We start from the raw sequence: 16,093 nt of genomic DNA on the forward strand, positions 1-16,093 counted from the left end.
ACCTTGGTGAGTTTCGGATTGTTCAATGTGATCGTAGATTGATGGATTTTGAATAGATTTAAATCTGCTTGTCTAAGCGCGCAAGATGTTTCAAATCGTCAAACGTACATCATGACTGCGGTTTGTTGTTGACAAGTCAGTGTTGCCAGCAAGTTCCAAAAGCGAGGGGTGGTTCAAAGGTGGCGGGAAAACAAAAGCATCGAAGAGAAAGTGTTTGAAACTTAACGAAATTGAGCATTTTTGGACGACATAGAAAAAGGGGTGAACTGTTGTAAACAAACAGAACAATAGACGTTCAGGGTATGTCGTCGTCGACGACCGAAACGTTCGCCTCGACATCGAGCCGATTGCTGTGGTTGTGGTGGTGGTTGTGTTGATGCTGGTGCCGCCGAGCGCCGTCGTGATTGCTGTCGGAGTCGTTATTTCTATCATTATCAATAAGGTTAATGTTTGTTATGTTACTATTCTCTAGAATATTAGCACCCATCAAAATAGCTGGTAGTTGTTCTTGTTGCTGCTGCTGCCGCTGCCGCTGCTCGGCGTCCAGCTCGTCCTGCGCCTGCTGCGACGTTGCCGTGTTGGACGAGCCCTCCAGTGTTGCCAGCGGGTCCAGGCTATTTACATTGTTGTTGTTGTTGTTATTGTTTGTGCTACTGCTGCAGTTGCTATTGCTGTTGTGGTTGTGGCTGCTGGCGGCGGCAAAGTTGAGCGAGCTCTGAAACTGTGTAAACTGGTTCGTGGACGCCATCAGGGAGGATAGGGCGGCTGCCGCAACGTCCGAGCAACAGCTGTTGTAGTACGAGCTCGGCGAAGGTGACAGCCCCGACGAGGAGGACGCGGCGGCGACCTGCGCCGCTTGCGTCTGTGACAGTTGCTGTTGTTGGTGAAGTGACAGCTGTTGCTGCTGCTGCGACTGCTGACTCTGCTGGTCAAGTTGCTGCTGCTGATTTTGCTGATGCTGATTCTGCTGCTGGAGAGCGGCCGCGGCCACCACCGTGGTCGACGTACCGCCCATCATCAGTGAAGATCATGTTGTTGTCAACTGACGCCACACGGCCGTGTGTCACATCGTAGGCAGGTACGGCCAGGAAAAACTACTTCCCGACAGCAGCATGTCCCGGATAAGCGTCTCGATCGGCGTCTTGCCCACTAACCGAACGAAGAACAGCTGTTCTATCACCTGGTAGAGTAGAACAAGAAAAAGAGAAAACCAAACGTTAGCTTGTCACAGTTCACCAGCGTCAAACAGACCAGCGTTGGCACCTTGGAACCCACCTGCGATGAGACCGTCCGCAGCGAGGGTAACCGGAGCAGCAGCTTGCCGAAGCGGGTCGGCTGGTTCGGGTACTGGGACCGGCAGTACTCCTCCAGCGCGCACTGGGACTTTTCCTGCAGCGACTCGATGTGGGCGACGTCCGACAGACCGCAGGCATCTGTGCGCGGAGAAGAGAACAATAGGGAAGCGTTAGTTGGCGTTAGCAATGCGCTAAAGTTGGCGGATTGAAGCGTTTCGGGAAACGGGACCGGAATTGGTGAGGGGGAATAGTGAGATAGAGTAAGTACCATTACCAATGATCGCCTTCTAGAGGGCTTTGCTCATTTCTGTTAGGAAGTGAAACAGCTGTTAGTGTGTTTGTGGTGCGAGCGTTTGTGATGTGCTGGAGAACTCAAGCGGGATGGATTTGATAAGAACAGAAAGTGATTAATAAAGAAAGGTTGAAAACATAACTGAACTGAGCGCTGTAAATAAAAAGAAAAGTGTGTTAGCAACAGAAGAAAAAAGAAATCATAAACAGGCGTCGTTTCGTAATCGTCTAGCATGCGACAAGAATTTTGTTACTCGTGCAATCAATGACTACTGGCAGCACTGCACTGGTGTTGTTTTGACAGCTCAAAGTATCCAAGGAACAAGGTAAGTAAACGTCAAGCTGCGAAGTCGTACGTCACCAACGGGGACGTGACGCGTCCAGAAAACGAAATGTCGCAGATTCCGAACGTCAATGCGCGCGTTATTCAATTACCGTCAATTCATCTGCCCAATAAAAATCAATTAAACCTGCGAAGGGGCAGTAAAACGAATTACCGGGGAAAAGTTAGCGCCATCTTGAATGTTGTTGGCTATGATTTGGTGCGCAGAGTTCAGACTCGAGCGCAATGCGATATATCGATAGAGGTGTGGTGCCTTCCGATGGAGAGATTCATCTAGTCTAAGCTAACGTTGTCTAACGTTGCCGGGTCTCCTTCGCGTTTATCGACCTACATATGGGTGTTTATAATCAGAGACAATTTTCTTTAATTGATCTGAATGAAACGAGGAATGTTTGTTTTTAACGTCGTTTGTTGCTCAACTCAACTCGGCAACTCCGCGTTGGGAGACGTAATTGTCAGCGCTGTTTCGATTAAAAGACGCGGCAACGATTAGACTTAAATTCTCGCTAGACTAGTGGACTCTAGGAAGATGCCGGGCTAAATTGGAAACAATTTAATTGAATTTTATCACCCCGATCATGGTTTGACATCGTTTAGGCGCCCGCATAGCCGGCAGTTCGTTGAGCAACAGTGAAAAAGTTACGTAATCCGTTCTGGAAATGGCTTTTAGAGGTTAGAAAATGCTCATGTTTTCCCGGCCTTGATTCATCGATGACGGCAGTAGGCGCTGTCATAACTTTCCCCCTTCCACGATCAATTCGAGCGCGTAGCAAGGCAATTAACGCAAACAGGTGACGACATTCCGTTTTTGGAGCACTTGACGTCCAACGACTGTCAGAACGCGCGCGCGTTCCGATTCTGGAACAGATGTTATCTCGCCTACTTTATGGGTTAACCCATCCAAAGTGCTCGCTCGGAGTCAAGTGTCTCTCCCCGAGCGCATTCCGGGATTTGGAGGAACTTTCCCCGGGCCAAAGATAGGCTTAAGTGGACCCCTCGACGCTGACAGCGTGCATACTTGGAATAAATTTTAATTACTTGAAAACGCGAAGCCTGCTTGATTATATTTTCGTTCGGGTTTCTTTCCGAAAATCATGACCATCTTGGGTCCGCTCAAGATGTTGCGGCACGCGACAATTTGTTGTGGCATTTTTTTTGTGGAATTTGCCTACCCCTCGTCGCGGATCTGTCAACCGATTAGTGCGCGCGCCCATCGCAGCGGCAGCAGTTGGCGTGCATTAATTATTATTTATATTTATTTTCGCGTTTATTTAGTCTTATCACCATCTCCTTCAATTGAGCGCAATTAAGTCGAAGTCTTGTTTTTTTGTGTGTTGCCGGGTTCTTGGAGTGACTTCTTTGTCCGACTGGGGCACCCCTCGAAGATGTGACAGTCGCGCACTAAAAAATGTAAACAATGCGCCGCAGGCACTAATGTTTATCTGATTGAAGTCGGTGAATTAGAAGCTGGGTTTGAATCTCCTTGTGCTAAAAATAAGTTTCTTGCCGCCAGAGACAAACAGACTCTCACAGTTGCCCACCTTTGGCGTTGCACGCCTTGCCAAGCGTCGCAACGCTAAAGGTAGCGAACTGTCAAATTGAAGTTTTTGGACCGTTTGTCTCTGTGCCCCGACCAAGGGTCCCCAAAAATTGCCGCTCATGATGACGCTCGTGTCGCACTGTTGTCGTGATTTATGGACTCTTTTGTGGTAGTGCCGGATTAAAAGATTCGGCAGCAGCCGTCGCGCGTTGTCTCAAGTGGAAGTCGTTTGTGTCGTACAAGCCGCCGAAATGCCGAATCTTCTCTAATGGAAAGTGAGTGATTTGTTGTCCGCGTGTATTGCGTCTGCGAGTTCGCCGCTGGGATATTATCGCCGTTGTTATCTGTTTTGAAGTTTACAATTTTAATGATTTGTTATGCAGGAGGGGCTTCCAGATTTGAATGGTGCGCTTTCCTGATCCGTTGTGACAGGCACGCGACGTTCCTCTTCGTTACAAAATTAGCACTTTGTAACGAGCGGTGGGGTCACCCTTTTCTTTCCGAAATGTTCGCACATAATGAGCTCATCAACACTATGTTACTAATTTACCCCTCGCGGTAAATTTATTGGTTCCGGTTGGGTTGCGATTTATGGTACTGCCAAAAGGTGCGTAAGTTGGTAGCCTTAACCCCTCCGTTCTAGAGGAGCGTATCGTTGATCCCCCCTGACCGCAACGCTAACGCTCCCCAAACTGACAGTTGAAGATCACAATCGCTTCGCGGCTCAGCTATCGTGCGAGCCTTGCGTGCATAGACTGGTTTACGTTGAATCACCCCCCTCGGTTTTGACAGATCAACATGTTTTTAAAAAATACTTAGTCTGCGTTGAACGTGCACGATTGATAGTTACTGAACTGCTTTATGTTTTCATTTGAGCGTGTACAAATGACAGTTATCGACCCAACCAACCAAACAACTGGCTTGCTGAGATTCCACCAGTCTACAACCCGAGTCCCGCGGTGGGACTCCTGAACGGATCAGTGACAACTTGTTCTCATCGCCCCACCAAGTCTTCATTCGAGGCGCTAAGAATGTTGAGAAAACATTCCCAAGCGATTATAAATAGATTAATGAGTTATTTAAGATAAAGACGTCTTGGTCGTCGCTCGGGTTGGTGCCGTTCTTCGCTGTGGAACGACGGCGTTCAAGCAGGCCATGACAAGTGAGTTCGAGCGGGCGATCTATAGTAGGCGACGACGACGACTCGGGGGTTTTATGAATGCGGCGTGTCGCTTAATTTATCTTCGGTAAGTAGTAGCTCCGGCAGCAGTTGGAAAAGAATGACGGGAATTAAAACAAGCTAAATTTGATCTATTAGTACGATGGTGTTGGGAGATAGCGCGCGCGAGATGAATGGGTTCGGAGCTGGAGCCGACGAGGGGCTAATAAAACTGTAATAAATACGGTCTGCGCGTCGGCAGCGTTTTGGTCAGCGCAGGGGGTCCATCAAAGCAACCCTTGAAATCGGGTGAAAACTCATCACCGGAAGATTACCCTGATAATCCTGCTGATGTACCTGCTTTGATGTGCGCTTTTTGTCACCAGATGCAAAATGACGAGCACAGTTTAGCACGGTGGGAGGAGAACTGTCAAATGGTTGGGGTTTTCGGAATATATCTGGCAGAGGGAAGGTAATTGAAATTTAATAAAGTCAGCATTTATTAAATTTAATACTTTTTGCAAGCACCAGGAGTTGGTCTTGCGGTCGATGATGACGCCGTTGTCGTCGTAGCCCCCTGAATGATGAAGAGTAATGAGACGGAACGTCTTGGGACGAAGAGGGTTGATGGTTGGGGACGGCCTTTGTAGTTTTCCTGAGGACTCGCAAGAAGATTCTGCAGCGCAAGCATGTGAGACCGGTACGGTGCACCGGGGGTCTTGTGTAAATCTTATAAAATATCAATTACATCATTATTAAGAAATGAAATATGACTTGTGCACGGTGCGCACGGAACGTGCCGAAGAAGCGAGAATAGTTTGGATCATCGCCATCGTTATAGCCGATGAATAACAAGATTTTGCGACGTTTGAAGACGCTGTCGAAAAGGAGTGGCATTGCACAGCCAGAGACAATAAAATTATTGATCAAATATCAGCTGTCAGCGGTGAAGCGCGTGCCAAAACAATTGGCAACACTGGCACTGTTTATCGCAGTCAAAACCGCTCGGCTCTAGGGGGTAGTCACTTATCGTTTTTGATCAAGCTAAAAAAACAGTGACGCACCCCTCGTTTTGACAGCTCAGTGCCAAGGGGTTTCAATCGCAAGGTGTTGCAAGAAAAACCCAATAAACATCTCGTTTTCAACGATTTGCCACCAAACGGCGCGCTCGCATGCTACTGGCGGCAATTCGTGATACTACAATAAATGTTTGTTTTTCAAAGAAGAAGAAAAAAAGAGGCGACGAAGAAAATCCAAATGTTGCTGAACATTGTGATTGTAAACCAACCGTCCCCTAACATGACAGTTTTCGTGAGTTGCGCGTATCCACCGACAGATGGCAAGTGGGCCTCGTCGGAGTACGCCCATCAAATACGCAACTCAAAATTTGCATTGGAAACTTTTTTTTCGTGACGGCTTTTGTGGCACGCTCACTTCAACAGTTCTAGACTAATCTTTGAACGTGGCGTATTTCTAAACTAGTTTTTAAAGAAAATGATTCCATAATGCTTATTTTGTCGTTTTAAACCAAAACAAGGCAAAAACTATATTTAATTAAACTATTCGCCATTTTCAAAAATTTGGCTAGATAATATCGAAGGCCGCCATCTTAGGCCCACTGGGCCCACAAAACGGGGTACGCTCAGTTTGTATGGGAGCTGTCAACATGCTCCCGGGCTGTTGTAAACGCCCTCTTTCTGTTTATTTCTCCGCTGTTAACCTCCCTGATCTTGAAGTAGAGGAGCGCGCGGGCGCTCGGAATCGTTTGCGGCACAACCCATCTGGCGGCCGGATTCCGGAAGAATACGGCTTGGACCGGCGATTGGTGATTTCGAGAGAGAGAGGTGATATATTGCCTGGGATTCGGGATACAACTTACGGTTGGGGATTTCTCCGCACATTCCCGGTACAGACGGTGACAGACTACGGGAGATAGCTTCGAGGTTAGGAACGGGACTTGTGTCACGAGGAAATAAAGGGGTTCGTCGGACAAGATTTGGGCGGGATCGCGCTGGCAATGGACCGTTTTGGGGAATGTGTAAATGACTGTCTACTTCTGGGATCAATATTTAGCGTGGTGCAATGAGAACCAGCGCTTCGCTGACAGCTAGCTGTCAGATGAAATATTTCAATAACAATCTTGCGAATAAGGTCATCATAGTGTTGCCACCGATCGGTACTGATATCACAGAGTAATCCAGAGGGAGCACTGGCATTTGATTTATGGTTGCGTTACGCGGTACATCGTGGTACATCCCCCCTTCAGCAAAACTTTCGGTTGTCGTAACGCACGAGGCAAACTGACATTTGAGCGTTACTTTTTTCAAGCGTTCATATCTAAGAGCTCTTAGGTTCTGATGACTTTTCTATAAGCTGTCAATTTTTTTCACAATTCCAAAATCAACAATGTGAATTTTCTAATGGCTCTAAAATGAATCAAAAAGAATGCATGCGGAAATTTCAGGGCGTTGGCAGTGTTTTAAGAAGATTTCTGGAGCTGTTGCGGTTCTCCAGTGCGTTGAAGTCGAAACATACAGTTTACCGTTGTGACCGAACTCTTTGTCGTGGTCAAAAAGAGCAGATTGTCGAATTTACCTATTGAATATTTCTAATTAATTTCTTTGAGGAGTAACGGGCCATACAAGAAATATAGGTGTCGATGGAAGCTTTTTGCTTTTAATATACTTTAGTTTATAATCCTCATACTGGGCTGAATTGAAGCATTGACCCAGTGCCTGCAGATTCCACCGTTGGCGTTCATGTTGATTCATTGTAAACTTCAGCGTAATGAGGAGGATTAAATGACCCCTTGGGCGTACGGCTCTGATTAAAAGCACGGGTATGAATCTTCAAGCAATTTCAATATGGCGACTTGTATCAGAATAGAATTATCTACGTGCGCATGTATTGCGTGTACGTACACGAAAAAGATTGAGGTTAAATTTTGTACCCGCTAGCAAAACAAATGGGGTGCTAGTGTGCGTGAGCTCGGGCTTAGATAACTCTATAATGTGAGGCATTTTCGCTAGTTCTCACTGTTCTTGTGTCGTCCGCAAACATCGACCACACACATACTAACACAACCAAGAGGCAAAAGGTGATTACGAATATGTTTGGCACTTTCATTAAAAATATGCAGTTTTGCAAAAACAAATAACAAAACCCACTTTTAACAATAGTTGGACTGTCTAACTTGTAATTCGTTTCTGTTTTGGTCAAAAATTTGTTAAAATAATAAGTTTTTTTGCAGCACCCCTTTTGGACGGACATTTCTGTTATCACCTTCTGGTTCCTTGGATTGACCATGGATAATTTCACAGCGTAATAAACAGGGCAGCTACCACCCCTTGGCGCCACTGTTTCGAATGAAAAAATGATACAGGTTTTTCAGACGAGTTTCAATCCCGTGTTAAAAGGTTCATCACGAAGATCCCAAAAACTTCACTTGAGGTGGTCGTCTTCTAACAGTTGCTAGAAGTTTACAGCTCTCCAAGTTCTTTTAAATGTTCTAAAGAAACATTGACATTTTTAAAATCCACGTCATTCCATGCTCAGCACTTGTCAAAACATATTCATCAGGAAACGCATAACGCAGCTACGATACCAAAGGGTAAGCTCGTAACGCCGCCACAAAATTCGATGACTTTTGTTCGGACTGCGTCCTCTGGATTACTCTGTGCTGATATCGCACAGTAAGTCCAGTGAGCTTTCAAATGGTTTTTAGAAAAATGTATCAGTGCGGCTGGCAACACTGATTCTAATTTGTTTGTAAACAAAAATCAGCTGATTCATTCATAAAAGACGAATTGTTTGCCAACAATGCTACAAGTAGTTTTATGAAAAACATTTTTATCGTCAAGGGGTGATTCAAAATAAGTAACTTGGGTGAATCGTAACAGGGGTCGGATACTTGTGAAGGCCTGAAGTCGCAGTTGAAGTCGGAAAATTCTGAGAAGCTGGAGTCAGAGTGGCTAAATCTTCTGAAGTCGGAGTCGGAGTCGGCTAATTTCCAACAACTTTGTATGGAAGTTTATGTGGAAGTCAGTGATGTCGGGCCAGGAATCGCAGTCGAAGTCAGACTTTCTAAATCTGACAAACTTCCCTAACAAGTCAAAAATGACTAAGGAGAAAAAAATCGAAATTTGTCCTACTCGAATTTCTTGGGGAGCCATGCAATTGCGGTGAAATGATACAGAAAAAAGCGATTGCCCCATAAAGTTTTCCGGAAGCTTGCTTTCTTATGCCCAAAATTTATACATCTTCCCTGTTGCTGTAGAGTTGTTCTCTCGAGGGGTGCCCTCGCCATGCATGGATTAAATATTTGACTTTTTTTCTCTCCCTTTGATATCTTTATTACGAGCGCCTTTTTAATAAACTCTTCCGATCCGCAACAAAACCAGACCAGATCCCGAGCAGTTTGGGAAAAGGGGTTAAAATAGAAGTTTGTTCGATGGCTAAATGGAAAAATCCTTTTTTCCACGATAAATTATGTATGTGGAACGTTTTCCGGGTGCCGCCAACGCGTCCGCCCTGGAAATTTTTTGACTTTTTAATCTTTTACCTCCAGCGGCGTCCGGACGCGGTTCATTTAACTTTTCCCCGATTTTACCCCTACCCCTTCCGGAAGGTAGCTTATCCGCTTTAATCTTCAGCCATTAGCGAAACAGCGCAGTAGGCCCTTTTGTGTTTTGACGGACGCTTTGATGTTATTGTTCTCCGTGCGCATCCAAGCACGGTTTGACAGTTGTACAACAAAGCTAACCTCAATTTCTCACATCAAAATGAAAAGAAACGGATCCACTTGCTGAAACAATAATAAATTGCGGTTTGTTTTTTATCACTCCCTCCCCTCGCTTCGGAAAATTCAATCAACTGTGATTACACTTGATGTGATAGCTTCCTTCCATTAGTTATTGTGTCGATTTACTGACACGTTCTCGATTCCTGAAGAGCGGCGCGCCGAAACATATCACACACTTAATTTAAAGGTTATGTTTACGGGCTAGATTTGCTGTCAGCCGCCCCAGCCCTGGTTCGGAAACCGCAAGCCCGCGATCGAAACTTCGTGCTCGCAGGGGTGCATTTTTTATGAGTCTTCCGAGCTCGTTTGACGTTTGGCATTTTCACCACCCTCACCACCCGCACCAGGCTGGTAATCTAACCTCAAATATTTATTAACATAATAAAACAGTTGCTTTCCCAAACGGATCCTTGCCAAAGAGGGGGCCAAGTGGGACTTCGGGATTCCGGACTTTGATTTCAAGTGTTCACCTTTTTATCATCCCGGAAGAAGAAAAACGCAGAAATCTGACAAATTGTCTTACGTTTAGAAGATTTATTGCGAAATGCTTTCCCGGGTATTATTCCGTCCCATGGGGGACGCCGGTGGATTGGCCGGGAGTTGCCATGAGAACTACTTCCGGAAAAAGACTGCGCGTAATGTAACTTTTATTGATTTACGATGTGGCGCGTCACTGAAGCGTTACTCACCACAAATGTGTGGTGAACGTGTGTCCAACTGGATGGCGAGCAGAAGTCGGGTAGACTTCGGTGTGTGACCATCAAATTAGTGTCAAGGTTGCGCTGGCAGATGAAACCTGCTAGTTTCAGCAAGTCCTTGAACGGAGGAGGAGGCTTCAAGTGATGAAGCTAGATGAAAATTTAATTATCGTAATAATCTATTATCCCATCTTGGGCAGACACACACATTCTCTCGAAAAGTCACGTTGCCACTTCTGTGTTGCTTCCGAGGGCGTTTTACGAGCGCTTGTACTACAACGTAGATATCGCCTGGTAGTTGTATGGGCAGACAAGAGGGCAATAATAGTAATTAAACATAATAATCATATCGCAGCATCATCATCGCCAGTGGTGAGTTGAGTGAGAGCAGAAGGCGCCCCTCGTCTTCTTCTATGCTGAGATATCACTCATCTTTTTTTTATGAGTCACTGTGCGATCCCACATGATGCAGATGCCATTTCGTGCAGGCACGTGTGGAGTACGGGTAATTGTGCCACCCGACGAAACTCGGTCATCAATCTCGATGGGACCCGGCCTGGGATGTGGCCACAATGAGTCGTTTCGGGCTTGGAGCGGTATCCAAGAGCACTTGTAAATATTAGCTTTGAGTTACCCCTCGTCAGGTTGATAATCTGTCAAAATGGCTAAACAAATCTCAGTGTGTACACTTTTGACGTTTACGACGTGTGTTTCGTCTTGAATAGTACTCTATGCTTTTCCTAAAACCCAGCTGAGCAAGAACTTCAGGGAAGGGAAAGTGGCCGAGCAAATTTGAACTACTGTTTTGGGACTAGATACTCGCACAAGCAGCACTCACTCATTACGTTGATGACACTTGAAAAACAGCTACTTCTGGCGTTTTTAAAACGGGCAAAAAAGGCATTGTAGTGTGGTGCGTTGAAGCACCCTTGAAAAACTATCCCTTCGTAGAGGAAAGTGTTGTAGGATGCCGTCATTGACGCGTTGATCGGGCTTGTTTTCGGGTGAAATTGACCCGGAATCGCTCTGAATAATGTTTAAGAGTTTAGTTGAATCACTCCTTGTACGTAAAATGGGAACACTGGTCTTGTTTTGAAAAAATAAAAAACGATTGACATAACGTCACCTTCATTGTTTTTCACATTGATTCAAACCAGAGCTGTGGAGTCCAAGTTGAAGTCGGATGTGATGGAGTCGGCTACTTTGTAGGACCTGAAGTCGAGGTCGAAGTCGGAATCGGAATATTCTGAGAAGCCGCAATCGCTAAATTTTTAAAACAGGAGTCGGAGTTGATTTTTTGAAAGCTTTAAATGGGAGTTGTTGTTGAACCATGAATTGTTAGAGTCGGGTATTTTAGTAAAGCTAACCCGATTCAGCAGCTCCGAATCAAACAATGTCAACACTGGCAGTGTTGCTATCATAACAGTTATTTTGAAGTCAACCTTGCGTCAAAATCATGTAAACAATGTAGCGTTCCTTAACTTGGATTATCGCGCTACTGTCAACGTGTACAACGGCTTATGTCAACAAATTAGCCTCCCAAGGAAAGGGGAAAGAAACTATTAAAACCTTTGCACCCTCCAAAGTCACACACGTTGCGTGCCTCATGCTGACATGTGCCCACCTCCTTTCAACCCACTCCTTGCGCCTTTTAACGACAGAGATCAACACGACCGAAGGAATGTGTCAAGAAGGGATATCATGAAGGAATGTTGGATCCAACCTCCACCTACCCCTTCAGAAACTTGAGGCCGGCAGTTAAACAATAATTTTAATGACGGTGAAATTGCTAATCATAATGAAGATGATCGTAATCGGGTGGGTAAAACATGTGTCAAGGCGGTTCGGGTCGGAAGGTGGAGGTGGAAACGTACAATGTATTTAGCATAAAAAGCAAGGAGACTCATAAAACGTGCCCAAGTCGGTGTTTTTCTAAAATGGCACGTCACATGCGAGGGGCTTGACACGTATCCTCCTTTTTTTGGGGAAAAGTTTGCCGATAGCTGGAGTGGAACCTCCTCGGAGATAAAGAAAGGGGTGCTGTGTGGTAACAATTAAAAGCACATTAAAATATTTAATTAGTTTCGTCTCGGTTCGAGGCTTCTTGTGTGTGTTAAGTGATGGTGTCGATTTTCCGCCAAATTGATTCCTTTTTTGAAGGGAGCACGTGCGCCAAACTTTAAGCGCTTTGAAACAAAAGTAAACATGTTTGGTTAGCGATTCGTGAGACGCGAGATGCAAAAGGAGGAAGGCTCTTTAAAAGAACAGGTGACGCGATTGAAAACGTCACATATACATTCTCTTAGGTGAGCACGTGCGCTGAACTTTAAACACTTTAAAGCAAAAGGAATCATGTTTTGTAAGCGATTCGTAACGAAAGTGAAAAAGGCGCATGGCTTTCTATCAAAGCAGGTGACGCAATTGAGAAACGTCACATCGCAGTGTTGCCAACATTTTTGGACAAATCGTGTCCGCACGGCGCTCTTGGATTCCCGAACATCGTCTCGCCGTGTTCGTCCACGAATCATTCGCCCCTTATCGCGCTCGCACTCCAATGTGTGTACACTTGAATTGGGAATAACAAATGAAACATGGTGGTGTAAATGTTCTTTTGTTGAAATGTGGCAAGAGGACCTCCAAAAAAAGCGCGAGATTTGAGATTCTCCGAAAAAAGTAAGTCGTCTAGCAACGAGAGGTCGCGCTTCCCTTTTTCGGTTTCGGTACGACACGACAAAAAAAAATTCGAGTGTATGTGTAGTATTTATACCGCGAATGCATAAATTATAATTGACATTATCTTCGCGAGCGAGCGAGCGCTCGCGAGAGCTGTTGATTTGTTTATTTTGACTGTACCGTCTCCATTGTGGTCGTGTCAAGGGGGTGAGGGAATCGTCGTCGTCGCGTCGAGAAGGTTCAAATGGCACTCGGCTACCTTCAAATATTCCGCGCTCACCTCACCACCACCTTGCGCTCGCGAGGTGAGGTGAGAGGTGAGTTGAAAAATGTGTTATTTTGTTAGCTGTCACTTGCGTGCGCGATTTTTTTGTTTTGTTTTTTTTCGGGACTTGTTTGCTGCCAAACCAAGGGGGTGTTCTTGGTCGTTACACGTCATTAATCGAGTGTCATGGCTTACTTGGTCGCGGGGATGCTGTCGCATCATGATAAGGACCGCGGTCAGCGGAAAGGTGAGCTGTTCAGCGCCTGCTACGCCGTTCTTACACATGTTTCGTGACGTTTGCTTTCTGTTGTTGCGCCCTAATGAAATTATTTTTTTTAATTCGTTCTAGCTACGGGTGCAGATTTCTGGTTTCCGGTTTGTGCGGTCGGGAACGACCCAGGGGTCGCTTTTATTGGGGTGATTATCGCCTTTTTTACGGTGTGCCAGAGTGCCGGGAACGTCTGCTCTGGCAGCTTCCGCAAAACGTTGTTGCCAGAAATCGAGGGGGAAAACAACTTAGGGGTGCGAGGGCGAGATTACCAGACCATCCCCGATAGAGTTGTTTCGGGGTGGTTTAGGCAGTGGTTTTGTACTTTTCATCCAGTTCTTTGCTGGTCTTCGCTGACACCGCAAATTTTGATGGATTAAAATGTGGCGAGTTTTCGCTTTTGGCTTCTGTCAAGTTCAAGGTTGACGTTTGGTAGGATGACAGTTCGTGCGACGACGACTGCTTCTGCCATTTAGCGCCGTTAATGGCGGAAATCCAATTGACCCGAGGGGTTGCCCACACTCTCGGTTAAGTAACTTCGGCAGCCGACGGTGGTTAATCCCCTGCAGATTAGAGCTAAATTATTGGCAAATTTGCGGTAAGTAGACGATGCAGTGCGCGCGGCCGTAATGGCGTGGTCATAACGATAAATCACCGATGTTTATACATGTCTCAGACGGCGTCTTCGTTTCTGCAACCAAGACGTTGGGGTGGTCCGGCAAAGGTCTCGAGCAGAGTGCAGTCGTCGCGATGTTAGAGACCTGTACAAAACGCACAATTTCACCGCAAAGTTATGGCGATCCGTTAAGAGCTCTGCCGTCGTCATCGTCGTTGGAAAGGACGGCACTGGGACACGATTCTGCCAGTAATGACGACAATAATTGATCAGGTCCTACGCGAGGGTCAGCCCCGATTGAGGTCAGGTCGCGGACAGAAGGGTTTTTCAGCGTTGACCAACGCTGTGATGAGCCATTTGAAGAAGAGTCTCAATTTGCGTCTTTTTATGACTGGGTTGAACTAGTGAATCACCCCTCGAAAACGAGTTGGCAGCATTGCGACAAGAGTTGTCAAACAGTGAAGCCAGCGCGTTGTGGAGATATCGGTGAGCATCTCTCAGACTTCTCCAAATCTGTATTACCCAATCATAGAATAATATTGTAACAACGATCTGTGTTACCTAGGATTGAACGATCTGGAGGAGGAATTGACAGATGAAAACAAGTGTCTGACCCCTAGGACTGGACGGAGTGTAAAAGTGCCTGGAATGAGTGGATCTCTACAGGCCCGAACGGGACTACTGGAACTGGACCATGGTCAGAGGGCGGTCCCTGCACGCGTAGCTCAATCGTTGAAAAACGCAATTTCGTCCAAAACAAGCCCATAACTGTAAAAATTTGCCGAAGGGTCCGCTGCACAATTTCGGTACCATTATTGGACCGTTTTATACGGTACAATGTATTGCGGCCCAAAAACGGTCCATGGCTAACAACTTTCCGAAAGGGAACATTAGCCGTATGCTCTGGGACTCGGCGATGGCCATTCCGGGCAATAAACATAATTTGAGGCACCCCGTGTGTCCCTTTTTTGCCAGTTCGGTTGAAATTTAGCGTTTCTTTTTTCGTCCCCGTAAGGTTTTGTTCTGCCTAGGGACGGCCGAATCTATTATGCAAAAACGCATCAACTCGAGAAGAAGTCGGATGGACCGTTGGAAAGGGAGATTTTGCATCATATTTCGGTGAACAGGAGGGTGGAAGCGATGAATTATGGCCAGGGTTATCGCAAATGATGAAGATATTGTGCGATTATGAGGATATTTCAGGATTTTGGCTAGGAAAATGTTGCAGTTTAGAAGCCAGAAAGTCAAGCAGCTTTGTTTGTCTGATTTTGTTACGAAAGTTTCAGCGAAACATTTTTTTTTTTGAACAGGCCAAAATGTTCAGGATGTTTCAGTTTTTTTACATTTTCAATGTTATTGTTCAAGGTGGCTAATGTGGGGTTCTTTAGTTCGATTGGTTTCCCCCTTGGCGAAATGTCCAACAATTCTATTGTTCTTGTTCAATTTATCAAAACAAACATTGTTTCTTAACTAATAATAAACATGAGGGGTGATTCAAAATGCTTGAGCTCCTTCAGTTTGACAGCTCTCGACCAGTGTTGCCAAACAAACAGCGCATCTCTGAATGTAATCAATGAGTTCATCAAAATGTATCCATTTCTCATAAAAAGCAACTGATCACAGTCCCATCTCGCATGATCTTCCCCTCTTGCGTTACAATACCCCAGTGAAAAGAACATCCGCGCCGTAGTAGAAGTGATCAATTTGTTTAGCGCAGCTTTTATAATTTGTAGTGATTTATGAACTCTTAAATTTACTTCTTTGTAGTTTGTTATGTTTTGTTGTTATAAACAACATTAACAACAATCTTTATACTGCTCGTTCCCCTCTTCCCATAGCTGCTTGCGAAGACCCGGTGGTGCTTCTCTCCTCGTCCTCCTCCACCGCCTACTGCGAAGACCCGCTGACCAGCCAGGCAACAGCAGCCGATCTGTCTACACGGCTTCCTTGGATCCCCGCAGCAGCAAACGATAGGGAATCTCAAGAGGAGGAGGCCAAAGAAAGGTGCTGGTGCTGTCAGTTTGACGGAGCAGGCGAAGGAGAAGAGGAGGAGAAATCACCAATGATTAAAGCTATAAAAACGCGTTACTTTTCAAAGAGAGCGAACAGCTCAACTACAACAAACCACGGCGAACTCGAGGGAA

The 16,093-nt window shown here is 45.7% G+C and overlaps 1 protein-coding gene across 2 annotated transcripts in view; it reads right to left on the bottom strand.

Moving 5' to 3' along the window:
• Positions 1–1,037: 1,037 nt before the first annotated feature.
• The window catches only part of LOC6047147 (nuclear receptor subfamily 2 group F member 1-B), a 77,619-nt gene continuing 62,563 nt past the window's right edge, over positions 1,038–16,093 (bottom strand). Inside the window, exons 4-5 of one of the 2 annotated variants that reach the window (XM_038261596.1) lie at positions 1,264–1,433; positions 1,038–1,180 (exon numbers count right to left, since the gene is read on the bottom strand). In XM_038261596.1, the coding sequence (XP_038117524.1) occupies positions 1,064–1,180; positions 1,264–1,433 (287 nt within the window). In that variant the 3' untranslated portion in view covers positions 1,038–1,063. The remainder of the gene's footprint in view (positions 1,181–1,263; positions 1,434–16,093) is intronic. The other variant, XM_038261597.1, reaches the window with a different exon arrangement.

The sequence above is a fragment of the Culex quinquefasciatus genome, chromosome 3, assembly GCF_015732765.1.
Source record: "Culex quinquefasciatus strain JHB chromosome 3, VPISU_Cqui_1.0_pri_paternal, whole genome shotgun sequence".
NCBI classification, from domain to species: Eukaryota; Metazoa; Arthropoda; class Insecta; order Diptera; family Culicidae; genus Culex; species Culex quinquefasciatus.